The sequence below is a fragment of the Hyalella azteca genome, unplaced genomic scaffold, assembly GCF_000764305.2.
Source record: "Hyalella azteca isolate HAZT.00-mixed unplaced genomic scaffold, Hazt_2.0.2 contig441, whole genome shotgun sequence".
Classification (NCBI taxonomy): domain Eukaryota; kingdom Metazoa; phylum Arthropoda; class Malacostraca; order Amphipoda; family Hyalellidae; genus Hyalella; species Hyalella azteca.
In genome coordinates this window covers 30279-52649 of record NW_025930792.1, presented here as the reverse complement: position 1 = coordinate 52649, position 22371 = coordinate 30279, and the positions used below count along the sequence as shown (strand labels likewise).

At 43.0% G+C, this 22371-nt stretch overlaps 1 protein-coding gene across 1 annotated transcript; it reads right to left on the bottom strand.

Moving 5' to 3' along the window:
- Window positions 1–636: 636 nt before the first annotated feature.
- LOC125177706 lies at window positions 637–17723 on the bottom strand. The gene is made up of 10 exons (XM_047879948.1): window positions 17606–17723; window positions 17149–17284; window positions 13306–13392; window positions 11239–11474; window positions 10266–10930; window positions 9376–9523; window positions 8001–8415; window positions 5573–5752; window positions 3443–3737; window positions 637–720 (listed from the first exon to the last, which is right to left on the bottom strand). The coding sequence occupies exons 1-10, from the start codon at window positions 17721–17723 to the stop codon at window positions 637–639; spliced, it is 2364 nt and encodes a 787-aa protein (XP_047735904.1).
- Window positions 17724–22371: the final 4648 nt, after the last annotated feature.

Sequence of the window (22371 nt, the reverse complement as noted above, 5' to 3'; positions counted from 1 at the left end):
TACAATGCTGCCCAGGCACTCGGGGTTGGCGCTCAGCTGCTTGAGGAGCGCCAGGCTGCGCTCGACCTCCCCAGGGCTGAGGGGGCCGTCGCTCCCCGACCCTGCAGGGGGCACGTCACCACCACACGTCACCATCAGCGTATCACACGTCACCATCAGGGCACCACACGTCACCATCAGGGCATCACACGTCACCATCAGGGCATCACACATCACTAACCACAAACTATCACCACTCCGCGCCGGGAGTGGTGAAGTGAATAAAAACGCAACGCATGTGTATGTACTGTCGTAGCTCGCAAATTTTCTTCGTGCATTAAGATTAGGATGATTGAGCTGGACTAGATGAGGTGGAGGACTCATTGTAGCCATCAGTATGAGCTGCTTGATCCCGATTATCGGTTCTTCTGTTTGAGGTTTTGACGTTGACAACAGGGTGAGTCGTGGCATTAGCGCCACTGTTATAATTTTTTTACTAATATCTTATATGTGAACAATGTATTGCTTTAAATTGTTTAGGTAGTAAATTATGTTTACTCTATGGGATTACGCTCATTTCTCACTCTGAGCTCAATCTCTCTCTTTGCTCGTCAGATTTGTCATTTTTCTACAATGGTTATCTCCAAATATGATAATTTAAACGGTTTCCATGCCCTCCTCGTGCAGCTTGCGGAGACGTCGTCGGTTGCCGAGCTGACTGAGGTCCTCCAGCGTCAGCTCCTGCTGGCAGCAACAAGCAAACCTTACGGAGCTGACAATCCGTTGCAACATTGGCCAAGATTTAGACAAGAGGCTCATATACTTTCAAAAAAAGTTAAGAGATCGTAAGTTCATCAATCAATCATTGACGGCCTTTCAAGCACAACCCACCAATCATAGACAAGAAAATAGAGCGTAAGTACTTACGTTCACTAGCGAGTTTTGAAAGTGTGGCCCAAGACCCTTAAATCAAAGGTACAGGAGTTAGAGTGAATATTATTAACATCGCTCTATGACACAAAAACGGCGCAATGTTCAGCGTTAGTAAATGTTTTGAACTCGGATATATATATTAGTATAGTTAGGCAGAAGGTGTTCTTTGCTAAAAGTTTCATTTAAAACCAGAGAGTATATTGTATCGACGATCTTCCTTTTGTTTTTTTTCTATTTGGCAAATCAGGCTTTTTGTGGTATTGGAATTTTCTAATATAAGGTTTCCGAGAGACATTCTATTAGACTGTGCCACGCTTCGTATATACAATATTGATTTTGAAGTAGGTGAAGAGTTATTCATAACGGTTAAAATTGAAATTTGGAAATGACATAAGTATTTACAAAGGGCATCATAGATACGATTCAAAATCGAAAGTAAAATTACTCCGAGAATAATTTCAACTTCATTATTTTCTGTGATATATAATCGGCTAATACTTCGTTGTTTTCTGTGATGGTACCAGGCAACATCTATTAGACATTGTAACTTTACCCAGAAATGCAAGCCACATAGGGCCATCCTGCAATGTTGTTGACAGCCATCAAACAAAACCATTGGGTTATCAATAAAACACAAAATAATGTCTCCAAAATTAGGCTATCCTACAATGTGCTTCGGTTAGTTCAAGGTTTTGTGTCTCACACATTACAGAATAAACTAAAATTTTGAGGTCCAGGGAGTTTGTAATTCACCAATCCAGTGCAGCAAAAAATGCGTCATCCCGTATCTGTTGTACATAGAACAATTCCCGCGACCTTCTAGAGGCATGACATCGCGCCGAGTGCTATTGTCACTTTGCGAGATTCGTGTCAGAAATCCACGGCCGCAGCCTGCCTTGCCGTGGCTTCTAAATGGGCCGTTGCTTTACAACGACAACAAGTTTCCTGACACAGTCCGATCCTCTGAAAAGATTCTCCCTCGGCAATGCATTCTCATGGGTAGTTGGAGGCAACCAACTTCCCTCAAGCAAACAGTTCAGTCACAATGGAGTTTCAAATCTTCCTGCCGCTGGTTTTGGCGAGATCGACTCGAAGGCAGAAGCTCTCCGTAGAGGAGGAACTTTAAAGCATTAACAAGTATACGGTTTAGTTTATCAAAGGCGGGGGGTGCGTAACCCTAGACGGTGTCGCATGTATATCATAGTACTGTCCCGTAAAATCATATCCCAGTGGAGGTGTAACTTCCATGTGTACAGACTAGCAATTATTTAAATTTCGATCATACATGCAATTGTTAGTACACCTATTTAATTATATACAGTTTCGAAGAACATGGAAACAATTAACCAGTAATGCTTTTATTTCTACACCAATGGCAAGTTAGTGATACAGAAATAAGCTAATAATCGGTAATCTTTGAAGCTTTTACATCATTTTGCAATCAAGTCACACACGTCAGCGGTGCAACGAGCCTCGCATGGGGTCCTGCGCACAGGGCAAATGACGTTGAAAAAGTGTCAAATTAAAGTTAATTCGACGGAAAAACATTTAATTCAACGTTGAGTTAACGTCAAATGTCTGGTGATGCATTTACGCCGGGCACGGCATCGCTTAATCCCGACACCCCCGGCACACGGCGGTGCTCAGTAAAAGGTCCCAGGTACGCAAATACTGCACAAATGAACGCTGACCTCCAACTGCCTGGACAACAAGCGGGCGGTAAACTTTACAGATTTAATTTAACGAAGGCTTGGAACAGAACGCTTGTATGCACACGTTTTGAGTGAAATTAGTCCTTATTATTCGGAAGATTTTTTCTTGTATTCTTGTCGCGGTTAATCTAGGATGATAATGAGACACACTCATTAGAATTCAATATAAACGATGGTAAATACATCGCACTTGAGCGTCAGAATCGATGTTACTGATGATTCATTCGGGATACCGTAGAGGTGATCAACAGTTCGAGTGTACTGTGCTTCACCATAAAAATGAATTTTATGGATTGAGGGTTTGAAGATATTGACCTTGCTTTGAGATTTTTTATTCAATATGGAAACAATACCAGAACACAATGATAACTTTAACAACGCAGAAAGCGGCCAGCAGCCCAATGTAGGCAGGGACTCCCCCATACCCATAGCATTTTTATAAAAGTAAAACCTTTATCGAAAAAATAATTTGATCGAGTTAATAAATCAATAGAGATGAGATTTAAGCGGCTGGAGCTGATCTGTTTAATAGATTCATCAACGCCAATCTAATATAGACCATTACTTTTCCACGCCCAGCGCTCAATACTGTATGATACTTAACACTCCATCAGCTATAAGTTTTTGCTATTTTTAAATACAAGACAAACTGTTCAACACATTCAAAAGAAATATTGATAGCAAAATTATAATACAACAAAATTACTACCTGAATTTGTACTAGATTTTAGTCGCTCAGTAAAACTCAAAACAAAATAAAGGAATCACCAAATTATTGTCGCTCAATACAACACTAAACAAACAATACGTTGACTCGCCAGACACTGGTCATGCACGACGCTCGAGCGACTCCTGACGCTGCCGCTGGGATGCAGCACCGCCTCAGTAGATGCGAGGCTCAGTTCATCCATGTCCCTTGACGTGCCACTGCCACCGCCTCCCACCACGATGCTGCCACCGCCACTGGTGGCTGACGGGGCGGTTGCTGTGCCACCTACGCCGGCCGAGGAGACACGACCACCGGAGCTGCAGTGAACACCCGCAGTGCCGCCCGCGCCGGCAGACGAGTTGGTGGTGTGTACTGAGGCGCGGCCTTTACTCCCAGCTCCAGCACTGCGTCATATTTACTCCTCAGCAGGTTATTATCACCGGACAAATATTAATACAAGAGCACACTTTTGTAACAGAATTCGAGATCTTTCCCAATAAAAAATAATATTTAATAATTATTGAAAACAATATTTAATGAAAATTGCCTATTTCCAGAACTTGGACAATACAATTAGTACATAATAATTGCCACCTGGAAGAGATAGTTAAATACTGGTTGCCATTTCCGTAGAGTTGTCCTCATATGACCTTAAGAATTATATACCATACTTCGCGCGTTATGCAAACTAAGATAAGATAATCAATGCTTCCAAAAATGGTAACTGTATCAAACTTATCAGCACCAAAAGAAGTAATCTTAAATCCGATTCTAAGCTATAAATGAATAATAAAATTCATCGGCAAAATCTTCAATAACATTTGCTCCTTTAAGCTTCAACTAATTTATTGCACGCATAAATTAAAACTAAAAATAGAACGTTTAGTGAGAAGCTTAAATTTTGACAGCAAAGAAAAATCAAAATAAATATAAATGAAGCGTTCAACTTGAGCCGTCATGGATGACTTGCATTGTCGTGACCTGCTTGGGATAAGTCTTGCGCCGGGTTCACACCACACTGCCGGCCACATGCCAGGCATATGACAGCCACGGTATAGTTCAATATTTCTTAATTAATTTCTATAGAAGCATTCATACCAGCCGTGCAAGGCACTTGTAATGCCCGTGGTGTGAATGCTTCTATAGAAATGCATTAAAGAATATTGGACTGGACAATGACTGGCATATGCCTGGCACTTAAAAACCCAGCCTATGAGTGCATGACCGCGGCGGTAGACACTAAGTTATTTCACTCTACAGGCGACACCCTCGACCATGCTTATTGGATTACCTGCAGTTATATCAATTATGAGATGATGAACTTCACTTCATCGAATACGGTAATAGAAATAATATGAAACTGTAAACGTTGAAGCGATATGGGAAAAAACCGATACTTTTTGCATGGTATGCAGAAGTTCCACAATTTTTAGGAGAACTAGCAATATGGGCATACAATTAAAACATGGAAGTTCAATCCATGATTGATCCGTCAGTGTCAAAAAGTGAGAAGGGAAACGTCTGTAGGAAATCCGGCGGCGACAATGAGCGTCTCACCCACTCTTGATCCCTAGAACCCATCATTTTAATGGGCCTATTGAGCCACGATCTCAACTCACGGGTTAACTGAGGAGCATTTGTCGCGGCTGGCGACGCCTTAGGGCCTCTTTTAAGCCACAAATTCAACTCACGGGTTAACTGAGGAGCCTTTGTCGCGGCTGGCAACGCCTTGGAGCCTCTTTTAAGCCACAACTTCAACTCACAGGTTAACTGTTTGTCGCGGCTGGCGACGCCTTGAGGCCTCTTTTAAGCCACAAATTCAACTCACGTGTTAACTGAGGAGCCTTTGTCGCGGCTGGCAACGCCTTGAGGCCTCTTTTAAGCCACAACTTCGACTCACGGGTTAACTGAGGAGCCTTTGTCGCGGCTGGCAAAATCTTGGAGCCTCTTTTAAGCCACAAATTCAACTCACGGGTTAACTGAGGAGCCTTAGTCGCGGCTGGCAACGCCTTGGAGCCTCTTTTAAGCCACAACTTCAACTCACAGGTTAACTGAGGAGCCTTTGTCGCGGCTGGCGACGCATTGAGGCCTCTTTTATGCCACAAATTCAACTCACGTGTTAACTGAGGAGCCTTTGTCGCGGCTGGCAACGCCTAGAGGCCTCTTTTAAGCCACAAATTCAACTCACCTGTTAACTGAGGAGCCTTTGTCGCGGCTGGCAACGCCTTGAGGCCTTCACGTGTTAACTGAGGTGCCTTTGTCGCGGCTGGCGACGCCCTGCAGCCTCTTGAAGAGGCTCGAGGCCTGCTTGGGCGCAGGCTGCTGCTGCTCGCGCTGAGATGCCGCTTCTGCCTCAGGCTCAGCCCGCGTTGGAGGCTCGAAGACAGCAAAGCAGTCGGTGACGAGTTGCTCCTGTAACCTGTAACGCGATGCTCATGTGAGTTACAGGAGCTGCTCCTGTAACCTGTAACGCGATGCTCATGTGAGTTACAGGAGCTGCTCCTGTAACCTGCACCGCAATGCTCGTGTGAGTTACAGGAGCTGCTCCTGTAACCTGTAACGCGATGCTCATTTGAGTCACGGGAGCTGCTCCTGTAACCTGCACCGCAATGCTCGTGTGAGTTACAGGAGCTGCTCCTGTAACCTGTAACGTGATGCTCATGTGAGTCACGGGAGCTGCTCCTGTAACCTGTAACGCGATGCTCATTTGAGTCACGGGAGCTGCTCCTGTAACCTGTAACGCGATGCCAATGTGAGTCACGGGAGTGACAAGATGTTCCTGTAAACTGTAACGCGATGATCATGTGAGTTACGGTAGATACTTCTGAAAAGCTGCATAAATAATCAAATAATGGGAAGCCCAGTACCATGCTGCACTCGCCACAGGGAGTTAAAAGCAGCAAATATGCCCCACTGATATCAATAGGGCATAAGAAACAGAGTTTGCTGATAAAATGATGCACATCACAGCCTAGAAGACGGCGGCCGCCAATACTTAATGCTTTAGTATAAGTACCATGATACACATAACGTTATCGTACACTTTTGTGTATAATAACTGGTACGCTGCGGAATACCGTGAACATTACAATAGAATCGTGTATCGGAGAAGAAAATTTAAAAAAATTGGAGTTACCTCTTGGGGGGACTGGAGGGACTGTCACGAGCAGCGTGACGGAGGGGCTATCACTTAAAAAAGCACTCTCGAAAAAAATTGCTGGTGTTAAAATCTGATCGGAGTATTTCAAAGGAAATATTTGGTTGCACCTCCATTAGAAGAAGCATTTGTTTCAGCACATATACTAAGTCAGTATATTGGGTTATAATTTATAATTAACACGGAAAATATCTCAAGAACAAACAGGATTGCCATTGAAATTTCAAGAACTTTTATTTGAATTATTTGCTGCTTCAACCATGAGAAAATTAGTCCTATTAGAAGAAAATGTTAATTTTATTCGTAGACGAAAACTGCACATTTCTGCACCGTTCATTTCAGTTCAGCTTTTTGTAGTCATAAAATTTTCTGAGGAAGAGCGATGCTCCATAAGCTTCGTGGCCGATCTGAGCCACCGCCACCTCTTGCAGGCCATATGATTGTGAGGCACTGGCTGAGACACGAAGGATATCTCACACCTCACATGATACGAGGCTCAAGCACCTCACATCATATGAGGCTCATGCACCTCACATCATATGAGGCTCATGTACCTTACATCATATGAGGCTCATGCACCCTACATCATATGAGGCTCATGCACCTTACATCATATGAGGCTCATGCACCTCACATCATATGAGGCTCATGCACCTCACATCATATGAGGCTCATGCACCTCACATCATATGAGGCTCATGCACCTCACATCAGCTTCACTCACGGGGCTCATAAATTATCTGACTCGCTCGTAAACCTCAGGGCGAGTACAAGGCTAAGTGAAGGTAAGACTTACAGGCATTGCAGCCTGCAGTGTAGTAACAAACAGCCTGCTGCAGTCCACAGCTACTGCAGCCTGCAGTGTATGAATAAGGAGCCTTATGAAAGCCCATGATTCGCATTGCGCACAGACATGAAGATGCACGCAAAACATGACCGCCGTCACTCGATCCCCTTGAATGAGGATATGACTGGAAGTCATAAGCATAAAACACGAACATCAAACTCTTAAATGAGATTAAGTCCATGGGGAACTAGTGAAGCTTTTCCATTTGCATAAGCTTAATTTTAACGTGATTCAGCATTTGAAAGCGGCAAGCTGGCTGAAAATAGATGAATTGCTTAATTATTATACAACGAACGAATGCTTCAAGGGACATTCGACTCGTTTGTGACACGAATATCGCTTCCCGACGCAAGCAAGTTCTGTCTCTTCAGAGCCTAGTTCATAATTGGAGTATTCCCTAACGTCAATATTATAAACCTAAAAACTGAATACAAGGAGGAAGTACGATGAAATATTGGTCCGTAAATAATGCTGGCCGCAGATGGTTGTAACCACCCAAGATGACGTACACAGTCATAAAAAAACTTGACCACAAAATAACAAACAAACGCTCTATCGAAATTTTTTGGATCTGCAAATGCAATTAAGACAATATAATTTTAAATATCTATTCTACCAAGAATGAAGCTAGCAAAAGTGTTGTAATTTTTGTCAGGTTCTTACCTGGCAAGTGAGTTGTGTAGATCGAGAGGCCTGGTGCCCATGCTATTCCTAAGGGTGATGGAAGCACCGAACTCGAGCAGGTCCAAGACGCTCTCCCAATTGACACTTCGTTGGCAGACGGCAAGATGCAGCGGCGTGTTGCCGAGGGGGTCGACGACCAGAGCAGCAGCGCCATACTTGAGCAGAAGGTAAGTGATGGCCGTGTTGCCTTTACACGCGGCCAGGAATAGTGGCGGCAACGAGTAAAGATGATCCCGCGTGTAGACTTCAGCGAAGGAGCGCCGGCCCCCGCCATCACAGCAGACGGTGAGGCGGTCCTGAGCGATGCTCGTGTTGAGGATGAGAAGCTTGGCGGACCCTTCGCCTGCTGCGGGGCCTTGAGAGCTGAAGCGGCTGCTTGCGCTGCGGTGGCCCGCTTTAAGGTTGTGGGGAAATTATACATATTGATTAAAAAGAGGCAAAGATAAACACTAACAAATAGATTACTAAATCAATCTGCGCTTCAATCTGTAATGAAAGTCATTCCAAACCGCTGATCAAGAGTCACGAGATCAAGATCACAGCTCCAAGTAATGGAGCCGCACGCATGAACAAACCGATGCTGAGAAAGAATATACTGTGGAGAAAGTGACAGCGATTAATGGTCTATAGCAAAGAGAGGAATAAGTAAAGGGCATGAAGTAATAACGATAAGTTGAGTCACATACTACGCCCCCTACTCTTCTTTGTCCTTCTGATGACGAATAAATCTGACATTGTTTGTAATAGGTTTAGGCTCCCATTCTATTGACTTTGCCATACGAGTTTTTAACTGAACATCAATTCTTCGCGGCTTAAATCGATAAGTTCAAGTTTTAATAGATTCTTCGAGAAGGTACATGTCACGTAAGGCGACAAATACTGCATCATTTAAATGTCAAGACTTAATCCAGGAAGAAGGATTTTGCATGACAAAGCGAATTACTGCCGAAGGAATCCGAGTGTCGTTCGCACAACAGCTCGACTGGAACTCTCAGCAGCCATTATTGCAAAAGGGAATCCTTTATGAGCAAGAATTTCATTTGATCTGCTCCCACATGTTGATGTCCTCAACACGGCAATCAAATACTGCGCCTTACCTGAATCAATAAGGAGTTTGTCCCGCTCATGCTACATTTTGGTTTCATAATATCCCTCAAGAACTGCTCGACAGCCATATCCTTTAACCTAAACAAACAGCCATAATCGCTTCAACTGGGAGGAGGGGAAGGATGGGGAGGGGTGCCATGGTTATGTCATTTATGTATACCTATGTTGGGACCCGGCATAGCTCTCATGGTTGAGCCACTCACCTAGGTTGAGGGGCCGGTATGGCTACCATGGTTGCGTCACTCACCCATGTTTGGGGGGCGGGAAGGCTCCCATGGTTGCGCTTGGGTGAAGGTGAAGTAGCGAGGCTGGGAACGGTTGCGCTCGCCAATAGGGTCCGTCAACCTGACGGTGGCGCCTTCGCTCACCACGCCGTCCGTCTCACGCACTTGTTGCTGAGGGCAGCCAAGTGCAAGATCAGTGTTGCTGAGGGCAGCCAAGTGCAAGATCAGCGTTGCTGAGGGCAGCCAAGTGCAAGATCAGTGTTGCTGAGGGCAGCCAAGTGCAAGATCAGCGTTGCTGAGGGCAGCCATGTACAAGATCAGCGTTGCTGAGGGCAGCCACGTGCAAGATCAGCGTTGCTGAGGGCAGCCATGTACAAGATCAGCGTTGCTGAGGGCAGCCAAGTGCAAGATCAGCGTTGCTGAGGGCAGCCAAGTGCATGATCAGCGTTGCTGAGGGCAGCCACGTACATGATCAGCGTTGCTGAGGGCAGCGTCTCAAGATCAGCTTTGACGTGTTCATCACGTCACAAGATGAGGCTGACGCCGTAGTCTAACTATGCATTAATGACGTATGTATGATGAACATGAACTAGATGCCCTCCATTGATAGTATTTCTAGATGAAGTACGGATAGTTGCTGCAGAATAGTATTGTAAAATATTAATCTGCTTGCTCCAGAATTGCTGTATTTGATTCCAATTTTTGATGGCAGTGGCTTGCCTCTAAGACGTCGGCATACGAACCCTTAAATTTAATCAGTATTTTTTGAAGTGTTATGCAAATAATAAGGTTCCTGAGTGCGCCCATCAAGTCCATCAACGGAGGTTACAAATAAAACGCACACCACTACAACTGCCAGCATTGCTGCAACCAACTCATAATAATTCTACTACTAGCCTAGGGATGAACGCACCTGCTGACTGTCCAGCGAGAAGGACCTCTGGCGCTGGAAGGTAACGACGGCCCGTCGCACGATAGCGGAGTGGCGCCGTTTGTAGGCCGGCTTCTCCCGTGAACCTCCAGCGCTCTTCTCGGCCACCTCCGGCACCCACGACACGCGCCGCGACACCGTCTTCTTGTCGTCGCCGTCGCGCTTCTCTTGCCCGGTCTCCTCGTCCTCCAAGCTCGGGTCTTCAGGGATGGTCATGGGGTTCCCTTCAGATATCGACTCCAATTCCTCGCGACCATTGCTCCGAAATTTGTCCTTTCCTTCTTCAGCTTCGAGGGCTTTCCTTTTTTCTTCTTCTTCTTCGTCTTTCAATCTACGTTTTTCCTCCAAGTCGCGTATTCTCATGGCTTCCTCAATGTCTCTTCTTAACTTTTCGTTGGCAGTTTCTCTTTTCTTGATTTCCTCATCGTAATTGGGAGCCATCGCCTGTCTTTTTCTTAGTTCCTCCTCCTGCCGGTACCGCATCTTACGCTCCTCGAACTCCGGCCTGAGGTCGGTGGTCGCCTCACATGGCGACCGCTTGCTGTGGTCACGCCACACGCCGCAAGACTGCCGGGCGCTCACGCCCTCAGTGTCGGGCTTGAAGTTAAGTTTCATGTCACGAGTACGTTCGTCCAACACTTCTGATCCTCACGCCACACGCCGCATGACTGCCGGGCGCTGACGCCCTCAGTGTCGGGCTTGAAGTTAAGTTTCATGTCACGAGTGCGTTCGTCCAAAACTTCTGATCCAGCTTGTCTCACCAAAGTAGGTCTCAATCTTCGGTCCATTTCGTGAGGACCGCCGAGAGTTGTTCGCTCGCACCCTGCCACAGGTGACATAGGTCTCGGAGAACCTGATCTCGGAGAACATTTAGGCGAACCTCTCGGTGACCCCCGAGGGGAATATCGCGGGGATGTCGTAAAACCAGCAACAAGTGACGCTCGCTTGTCCGTACCCAACCCAGTTGGGGACACCTTGGGACTTGGCTTGGCACTCTTGGAGGTTGCTGAGGTCTGCTGGGCAGCAGACGCCACAGGCACTCCTGGTCTGTCGGGCGGGACTCCGTACCTCAGCAACAGACGAAGGACGTCTGCTGCGCCGCAGTCGATGGCGATGTGGACGGCGTTGGTGAACACCAGCGGGACCTCACAGTCCCCGCTGCTGCTGCCGTCGCTGCGTGGGTCGCTGCGACTGCAGACACAAAAATCAACTAAACAACCAATCAACTCGACTAATTTATTAATGTCTAATTTATAGAAGCACTCTAGCCATAACCTGAAACTGAGATATACGTTGACCGCCAAAAAACTATCCTGAAAACTTGCACTGAGTTATATTAATATTGTATATACCACATTTTTTCACTTATCTCGTCCGGGTATATGGGAAAAATTAATTCCGAAGCTCGATTTTTCACTTGATAACACATACAGTATGTATGAACAAGGTTGAATAAAAAAACAAATCTTCACAATTCGTCCCTATGATCCGGTCCGTTATAATTGATGTGAGATACAGAACAATGCCCGTTATTTTTCATCGTAATTGGGAGCCATCGTAATGGCTTCAAAACACAAGTACAAATTTATTTAAAACTTTTTGCTCAGTATTTTTTGCTCATTTTTTCGACCTACTCATCGAAAACAAACCCGCAGTTTCACACAAGATGCTTCAAAGTTAAAACGTGTATCTCACAAGCCACGGAATAAGTCTGTAAATCAAAAGTTCCCGCATCAAGGCTAGAAAGCATGTTTACAAAGCCAGNACGTGGCTCGATGCCCTCATAATTATTGTACAGTCATATGAGAGATGCTGTCGTAAGTACTGTCATAACGTGGCTCGCGGCCCTCATAATTATTGTACTGTCACATGAGAGATGCTGTCGTAAGTACAGTCATAACGTGGCTCGATGCCTTCATAATTACTGTACACAGTCATAAATGCAACTGACCACTTACGTCGGTCAGAGATTATCCACGATCCAGTAAGTTCACTATTTTTAATTCAGATCGATATATTTTGCTTCTATACTTAGGACGCTTGCCTGCATTTACTAATGCTAATGACTCGAAAAAACGGGAGAGCAAAGCGTTTGATGAAAAGCGGTACCTACTTCACTGTGCGCTCGTAAAAGTCTAAAGCAATAAAAATCTGCCGTTAAGCCTAAACTGACAAGGAAGTAATGTCTCTTTGAATACTTTCCTTTTATTTATATTCATGATAGAATAGTTATTCCTTGTTGCTTGTGTAATCAAACAACAATGAGAACCCTAAACTAATGAGGTCACCAGTGATGAGGTGATGGCCTGTGCGCATAACGCGGTGGCCCCGTGTGCGTGCGGCCAACAGAGCAATCAGTGCGATTAATTAATTAATCGTACATTAATTAGTGCGATTAATTAATTAATCGCACATTAATTAATGCGATTAATTAATTTATCGGTGCGATTATTTCATTAGGCAATGATCGCCGCGATTGTACACCCCATGGAGGGTGAGGATACTAAGATCTATTCTATGCCCTAAAGACACACCGACAATCTTCTTTAGAGAGTTCGTTACTGGAAGATGAGTGCGTTGACGACGTCCTTCTCATTTGATCATTCTTTAACAGGCGTAGCATAATCCTACCACGGACGATTAGCCGTTAAAAGACATTCCTATATGGGTGATTAATCATCTAAAGACGTACTTCTCAAGGCAATCTGTCTAAACTGATGTATTTTTCACTATTATTAGATTCTATACAACATTTATTTACTTCTTTCTCTATCCACGACGATTAATTTAACATTTTGATAAATTTTCAATAGACGTCCTTGTACCCTTGCAGAGAATGGCGCTGTTAGAACTTTTTTACTAATATATTAGCCCGGCATGTGAGTACCGTGTTTCCAACGGTGGATCAATCGTTTAAATTTCAATTCATTTAACAATAAAATGTATTGAGGGGCAAATCGTCTGCAATTACTATCAGTCGAATACAAGTTGTGCCAATTAATCCTAATGAAATGCAACTCACTTATCGAGATACGGCGCAGTCGAGATGCCGCTGAGCTGCTGCTTGCGGGACGCAGCCGCCTCAAAGCCACCAGTCGCCTGTTCGTCACTGATGTGGAAAGGCTAATACAACTCAAAACATCACTGATTTGTTAAGGCTAATATAACCCAAAACATCACTGATGTGTTAAGGCTAATATAACTCAAAACATCACTGATGTTTCAAGGCTAATACAACTCAATACATCACTGTTGTGTTAATGTAAATATAACTCAAAACATCACTGATGTCTTAATTAAGGCTAATACAACTCAAGACATCAGTGATGTTTTTAAAGTCGTACACCGTGATGACACAAATTACCTAGAACTTACTTGGAAGGCTACAGGCTCGAAACAACTCCGCAATACTTCATGAGCATAACACTACAAGCCGCTTCTGGATTAGTCGAATTGCAGGGCAGCGCAACCCGGTGCAGAGCGGTCCAGCTTACAGTTCTTGCGCAGCAAAACATTCAACTACGTCGGCTAACGGCTTCTCGGGCTCATCAGGCTCCCATAAGAAGCAATTTTCGCAATAAATAAGATCTTCATAGCTCAAAATTTTAGGACACCAAGCAATACATACACCTCCTCATCGCATGAAACTCATATCCTGCATTTACTTTGCACATTGAAAAGTAATCACTCATATGCTGGTCCAGTTGCTACTATAACAAAGGCCAGCTCAACAGAACGTATCAGAGATAACACGTACCGTATTAATGCAATAACATAATTTCACAAACGCTAGATTTTAAACCTCAAGGTCAAAACGCAGTTGTTTGTACAAATCCTATCTTTCAAACGATCGATTTAAAGGTCGTAGATCTCATAATTGCGTCTGCTAAAGCTTTTCAAAATTGAATGCCGCCGTAAACAAGTTTGCCGTAAACAAATTCAAATGATCAATAACTTTGATTAGTTGGCAACGATGAGTTCAGACCAGGTTCCTGGCTTGCCCTCGAAGAATGCAGATCGAATTTGCAATGCGCGATACAAAGTGGCGACGAAACATTCGTGGTGCACCGCACTCTCAGGACCATATTACTGTGTCAGTAAGTTTGTGATGTGGGAAAATGCAGTGGGACACGGGGTACAGTGGGACACGGGGTACAGTGGGACACGGGGTACAGTGGGACACGGGGTACAGTGGGACACGGGGTACAGTGGGACATCTCTCAATCCTACGAGCCCACAACTTCACAGCGAGAAAAATCGGCGGCAATGAGACTAATAATAATATTAATAATAATAAAGCATATATGCAATATCCAACCACTTGAACTTCAAGTGAGAGAATAAAATTTGTGAGAGACCAGTCATAAAATTTTAACTGGTTAATTTTAATAAAATATCTCCAATTCCAATCTCTTAATATGAAACAGCATGCATGCTTTTTGGATAGCCTCAGTGCACCCTGCAGCGAAGTGTGCAACGGGAGATTATTCTCATATCAGTCAGACCTTGAATCTATCCATCCATGGATACATCCATCCATCCATGGATACATGCATCATCCATCCATGGATACATCCATCCATCCATGGGAGACATGCATCGTCCATCCATGGATACATCCATCCATCCATGGAGACATGCATCGTCCATCCATGGATACATGAGTTGCGAATGAAAGTCTAGACATAATGGCAAAATTAAACGTCAATTATTACGGCAAGCTTCACCCACGCATGAAAATAGCATTGCTGTTTTATTAGCGTGGTGGACATCCAATTTTATGAAACACTTCGACCCTTAAACTGAAGAATTGTTTTCATGTCTCATTTCACTCCCTTCAACATGAATGAATTTAAAATAATTTAATTTAGTTTTCAACTGATATTCTGACATAATTTTCTTCCCAACGAAGCGAGCACGCAATTGAAGTCTGCAACAGATCACACGATTCGCTGGAGCGCAGCTCTATTTCAGCGCACATCCGAGTGACATTTTCTTCCGCATTTTTTCCAATTCTTGAAGATTGGTTGTGAATGAACAAACTAAAATAGTACATTTTAGAAAGTTATCTAGAACAAAAAGCAGGAACGACCTTCAAATTCCAGCTGTAGGATTGACATTTAACGCTTCTGTATTTTTAAGTAAATATTTTCAAGAGGCGGAAGCTTGCAGTGAATTTGTACCTTTTTGTATTTGTATTCTGTAAAGGAGGGAAATCGTTTGGCATTTGTAATGTAATGTGAGGCGGTAATATTTTTGTTAAAAAATGGCTTATTATTCTAAAATTTGTTTGTAATTTTAGTTTAGAGTTCACCGAAAGAAATTCGTACGAATGCTAAGATTCGATGATTATTGTTGCGCGGAAAGCCGGAGCGGAGGTACGTGTTGTACTGGGATGCGATATCAATTTGTAAATAATAGTTGCGGAATAGCGTTTGTGAATAATTTGATTTCATGATTATTGATATGTTTATTTATTTACTTTATTATTAGTTACTTATGAATTTTTATTTATTTACTTTATTATTAGTTACCTATGAATTTTTATTTGGTACTTTTAGGAAATCCTGAAAGCCCAGGATAGGAGCTGAAATTCCAAGACTGAATCTTAAACGGAAGGCTAACACATCAAGCACAAGATGGATGCCACGCACTTAAGTTTCAACGTTTGAGTATTTATCGTAATATTTTACGGACGATGATGGTTTAATTTGCAATTTTATCAGTGGTGAAATAAAGTGTTTTAATTTTGATTCATTAGCGACTAAACCTATACAATCATGCAGGCTAATTGGGTTTGGGAGTCGTTACTATTCTCAATCAATTCAATTTTTTTGCATCAAAAGCAGTCGCCACAGATGGGCAAAAGTTGATTTAATTCTAATGTCCAATTTGTGCTATCAAAATTTTCGTACTCTGCTCTACTGAAGCTCATACTCCGTCTCGCAAATTCGGTAATTTCCAAACAAACACATGCCTCGCGCATCTTCATCTGGAAACAAACGACGAACGCGTGACTGACACTCTGCACTGGGGCACTAACTCAGTCAGGCTGTCTGCACAAACCAAGCCTGACGCCACAAACTATTTCTGACGACATCACAGCTTGGGTTAAATGAATTACGAAGACACGCACGAGGGTTTCGGACATCAGGCTTCCGCTGTCGGTACGAACGATCAAGGTTTATTTGCTAATGAATAACTGGGGCTAGATTTACTTGAGAGACAGAAGTAAATCTCACGCGAATGCCATTCATGAACCGAAAATGCCATTCAGTTAATTACTTTGACGCTCAGATGCATCTCTAACAGAGCATGAATATTTTTAGCGCATTTTCTCATTTATGGAAAAAGGCACTATTGTGCTCGTCAGGCCCGTTCGTCCGCCTGTCCGTGACATCACGGACGGACGAGAAAACGCGCTCTCTGTCACTCACTGCAGTGAGTACTGATCTAATTTTTAGTAATTTTGTCGATAATAACAACGGACAATGCAGCAGGTTGTTTTCTTTCATCAATAATAAAAAAGATTTTATTATTCACACTAAAACTCTAAAAGATATACAAATTAGGGATAATAAATTCATTCATATTCACCATGTCGTAACTACGAGCTGACTGTGATCATAACATTTAATGTAATAATTAAAACTGATGCCGATATTAAACAACACAAAAAAGGCCATTTTTGGGATCTTGAATGCCAATCCCGAATATTGTAGAGGGAGGCAGATTTTTTCAATAATATTTGTGTTGCAGCGACGGCTGCGTGATCTTATTGAAGGCTTGGCCGTCACTGTAATTTCCACTCCAGTAGGAATGTCAATAATTACTACTCGTACACTAACGTACTCTTCTACTTTACTCGTCGCAAGTGGGGCGTGGGGCGAGGTCCTCTCGTATCAGCGCCTCAAGAGGTAACGCATCAGAGGGCAGGGCCTCCAAGGGCAGAAGCTCCGAGGGCAGCGCCTCCAAGGGCAGCGCCTCCAAGGGCAGCGCCTCTTAAAGCAGTGCCTCCGAGGGCAGTGCCTCCAAGGGCAGTGCGTCCGAGGGTAGTTGTGAGGCGTGCGGTCGCAGTTGTCTCGCTGCTAATCGCTTGTTTTCTCGACTCTGCAGCGCAAGAGTTTCAAATGAAGCAGCTTGATGCGCCCTTGGTAAACCCCTCGTCCACTTAATAATATCTTATTTCTACCAGAATTGTTCGCGCGCTCGAAGGTTAAAGAAGAACAACGGCCGCAATTTAGCCAAGTTTGAACCGAGGCTCAGCCTCCTCCCGACTTTTGAGCTAACAGAAAAATGGCGGGCGAAACTGCTTAACTTACGAGATTGCTTCAGAAGAGGCTCGAGCTGACCTGTTTTTATCCTGAGCATAAACTTGCTGTGAATGCATGAATATTTGACGAGGTCTTCATCCCTGCTGACGATCATCAACCCAGGCATGAATGGACCACTGGACTGTCGAGCCGGTGACTGAAGCGTGGTCACTTATTGGAGTCTAATTTGGGACTAACGCTTTGAGCTCTTCTTCTTGAAGCTTAAGCTTCTCAAGGCTTCAGCGTCCCTTGCTCTTAGCTCATTACTTTTAAACAGAATACGCTGTAAACAAAAGTATTTATGTACTTGTTAGTAAAGAAGCTACAATGGACGCTGAGACTACAATTTTCTTCAATATTTATCGACAGGGAGATGTTGCTCAATTATTCATCATTATCCACGTAGTAGCTTTTAGATGGCAAAGTGAGAACCAGAAGCCTAGCACCTGCAACCATAACAAAGATCTTGATTAATTTCTTATACCTTCTTCTCGAATAAAGGGCTGAAATGTAACTGACTGCATCACAAATGAAAGGATTACACAACATACTACAAAGCCGCGACAGATCAGGTTTTGCATCGACATGCACGATTTAACAATTTGTTAAGTGTAAACATTCAAATAACTAAGATCGAGTTCTTACTTCCTGGTTCACTTCAAAATGGTGACACACCAGATGCGAGAGAAGCGTTTTTCGCCCAAAATTACTTTCAAAAATATAGTATTGACGCTGATAAAAGACATTCTGAATATAGACTGTTTTTTTAAAGGTCAGAGACTGTTTTTCAAACATTGTTGCTTTGTAAAGTTAGATTTGAACCAATTTATTCAGACTTGTTCACTGTCACAAATGTACAACTGAATTTTTCATTCTATAGTTAGAAGCATTCACGTCACACAGACAATACTCTGTTATTAATACTTCAAGACACAATTGAACGAAGCCGTCCGCTTTGTTACGCTTTGAAGCCGTCGAAAAATCAAAGTTGACGAAAAAGACACGATGGAGGAACTAAAAAATCAGCTTAATATCTCTCAATAATATATTTCGTAAAATTTACGAATCTTCATTTTTTTAAAGTTTGTTTCACTAAAAACAATGTTATTTACAGGAACTGGAGGAGAATTTTTCATATATTTCTCTAGAGCTAACTATAAATAATTATTTTTGGCGATAAAAGTTTGCAGTGCAAATGGAAACGTGATGAAACAGTGACTTATGCTATAACACTCAAATGTTTATCTAATCTTAAATTATATTGCAACTAAAACATGTACAAAATCACACAGAATTTAGGAGTTCTAGAATGTTCATCCCGTTTTTGCCGCAGCGCTATGGCACACGCTACGTTGTATGACGCACGGAACGATATTTCTTTCAGTTCTGCATGTCGTAGAATGGCAATGTCTATATTGCTGATAATTACGAGTGCTGCTTAATGATTATGAGAAGAATGCACTGCTGTATAAATGGGAGACCCTGATGTATGTATGAATGGATGACCCCGATGTATCAGTAGAAGACCCCGATGTATCAGTAGAAGGCCCCGATATATCAGGAGAAGGCCCCGATATATCGGTAGAAGGCCCCGATGTATCCGTAGAAGGCCCCGATGTATCAGTAGAAGACCCCGATGTATCAGTAGAAGGCCCTGATGTATCAGTAGAAGGCCCTGATGTATCAGTAGAAGGCCCTGATGTATCAGTAGAAGGCCCCGATGTATACGTAGAAGGCTCTGATGTATCAGTAGAAGGCTCTGATGTGTTACTAGAAGGCCCCGATGTATACCGAGACTGGGTGGATGCAACATCGTCTCGCTACGACGAGCAAATGAGTGATGGGAAGAAGGTGGCGGTGCGACGGCCCTACATCAACTACGGACGCCGTTAGCGCAGATTGATGTGACTTCGGATGCGGTAATCGACGCGAGATTTACGCGATAAATCTTGCGCTGGGAGACAGAAAATTGCGCAGATCAGAGATATGAGGCGGCGTATTATGACGCGGCACTGCAGCACATCAGGGTACGAGCTCAAGAGCGTTTAGCAGATCTTCGAGTGGAAAGTGTCGGTCAATACAAAGTTATCTGGCGGCTTTCTATTTCACATCGATACCTGTGAACAAATTGATACGTTTATTGATCTTCAATAAATGTAATATTGTACCTTACCATAACGCCACGGCTTTGCACATCATTTATTTGTATTTCGAGCTGTGCACATCGTTTATATGAAAATGTTACGTGTTTTACGTCTATTAATTATGTGATTACACTATATACTGTTTTGTAAAATAATGAATGTATATTGTTCGAAATAAAGCAAAGATTTCTTGCGTTGTACCTTATGAGGGCTTTGGGAAGAATCATCCTAATACAAGCTTGCCCCTAAAACGTCGAAACTCTTCCATAAAACATCAGACGTTCAATTAATATTTCGGATTACAACATCCATGACATGAAGGAATGAGGCACCGGCAATGCCACTAAGCTTAGAACAACAACAAGCCAAATTAAAATATGTAGTTTGAGCAGAGAAAAATCGTAAAAGTTCGTAATTTTTGAACATAGATGGTAAAGGTTAGCAGTTTTTGTACAGAGATGGTAAAGGTTTGTAGTTTTTGTAGAGATGGTAAAGGTTCGTAATTTTTCTACAGAGAGGGTAAAGGTTCGTAATTTTTGTACAGAGATGGTAAAGGTTCGTAATTTTTGTACAGAGATGGTAAAGGTTCGTAGTTTTTGTACAGAGATGGTAAAGGTTCGTAGTTTTTGTACAAAGATGGTTAACGTTCGTAGTTTTGGTGAAGTGATGGTAAAGGTTGGTATTTTTTTACGCAGAGATGGTAAAGGTTCGTAGTTTTTTTTAGAGATGTTGATGGTTCGTAGTTCTTGTCGAGAGATGGTAAATGTTAGCAGTTATTGTACAGAGATTGTAAAGGTTCGTAGTTTTGTACAGGTAATTAGACGAACGAGCGTCGGTTCCGCATTTGCGATAATTTAGGTGCGCAATTAGTGTGCCGATAAGCTGATATACAGAAGCAAAGTTACTGTTCGAAGGAGCCGACTCGAGTGAGCCTGAAGAGCAGTGAGCGAATAGTCTTTCTACAGAGATGGTAAAGGTTCGTAGTTTTGGTGAAGTGATGGTAAAGGTTGGTAATTTTTTCACAGAGATGGTAAAGGTTCGTAGTTTTTGTACAGAGATGTTAAAGGTTCGTAGTTTTTCTACAGAGATGGTAAAAGTTCGTAGTTTTGGTGAAGTGATGGTAAAGGTTGGTAATTTTTTTACAGAGATGGTAAAGGTTCGTAGTTTTTCTACAGAGATGGTAAAGGTTCGTAGTTTTGGTGAAGCGATGGTAAATGCTGGTAATTTTTTCACAGAGATGGTAAAGGTTCGTAGTTTTCCTGCAGAGATGGAAAAGGTTCGTACTTTTTGTACAGAGATGGTAAAGGTTCGTAGTTATCCTACAGAGATGGAAAAGGTTCGTACTTTTTGTACAGAGATGGTAAAGGTCCGTAGTTTTGGTGAAGCGATGGTAAATGTTGGTATTTTTTTACACAGAGATGGTAAAGGTTCGTAGTTTTTGTACAGAGATGGTAAAAGTTCGTAGTTTTCGCACAGGTAATTAGATGAAGGAGCGTCGGTTCCGCATTTGCGATAATTTAGGTGCGCAATTAGTGCGCCGATAAGCTGATATACAGAAGCAAAGTTACTGTTCGAAGGAGCCGACTCGAGTGAGCCTGAAGAGCAGTGAGCGAAGACAGAAGTTTAACACCTAAAGCTGCCGTGTTACTCGACAACCTTTAAAAGCAAACGCCCGGCAAGACCTCGCAAAACTCCGGGGCCTTTTAGCGTCCCTTTTCGTACTGTACGCACATGCCCGCTGAGGTTCAGGTTCTCAAACATAAGATTTTATCTCTCGATAAATGACACGAGAATGAAAGGTCAATGTATTACATGTGTACAACACGAATCGTACTGTATTCTATATTCATATGGAAAGATTACTGAGATTGTTTACTATCGACTTCTCATCTCAGAGTTTGAGATGAATTGACATGTTCGAGTAAAACGGTTACTTACAATTCTAAAACAGCGTAAAAAGGTCACCTAAAGTAACAGTGACAAACTAAAGTACCGACACAATTCTCAAACGGTGAAGTTCTACAGAAGAAAGTTATGCAGGAGTCATGCGATTGTGAACACATGAACGAAGTTCAGCGAAAGTTACGTTGTTAAGAAAACAGGGGCACGGTTTCAAATATCCTTCTCTCTTTCAGACAGAGTTTTACAACAGGAACGCGAAAATTGCGGTGGAAGTTTTGCTATGGGGCCCAACTAGGAATCTCTGACGTTCTGTCGGAGATTCCGTGATTGGTCAAAGTTCGATGCTGACGCTAAAAACAACTTCCGGAGCCAGGCTTTTGATCACATCAAATTTGCTGTGATTCAAAACTAAATACTGAATTACTACCCCTCATGGTTTACTTGAAATGTTTCAAATCCGGCTTAAAGAAATATTGTTCCTGAATTTAGACGACGAGTTTCGTTGTATTACCTCAGTTTTTCTTCTCGAATGCACGCCTTAGCTGAGACTTTTGTTCATGCACGCAGCCTTCATTTCTTATAAGTATTTCGTGCAATTAGTCCTCGATTACTGTGAGTAGTTCACGGAGCACCAATTCATTGCGCATTCGTTTCAAGAAAACCCGCCTCTGCTACCTTGTTGACGTGACCCCAGCGCATAACGTAATTATTCCAATCATGATGAGGAGG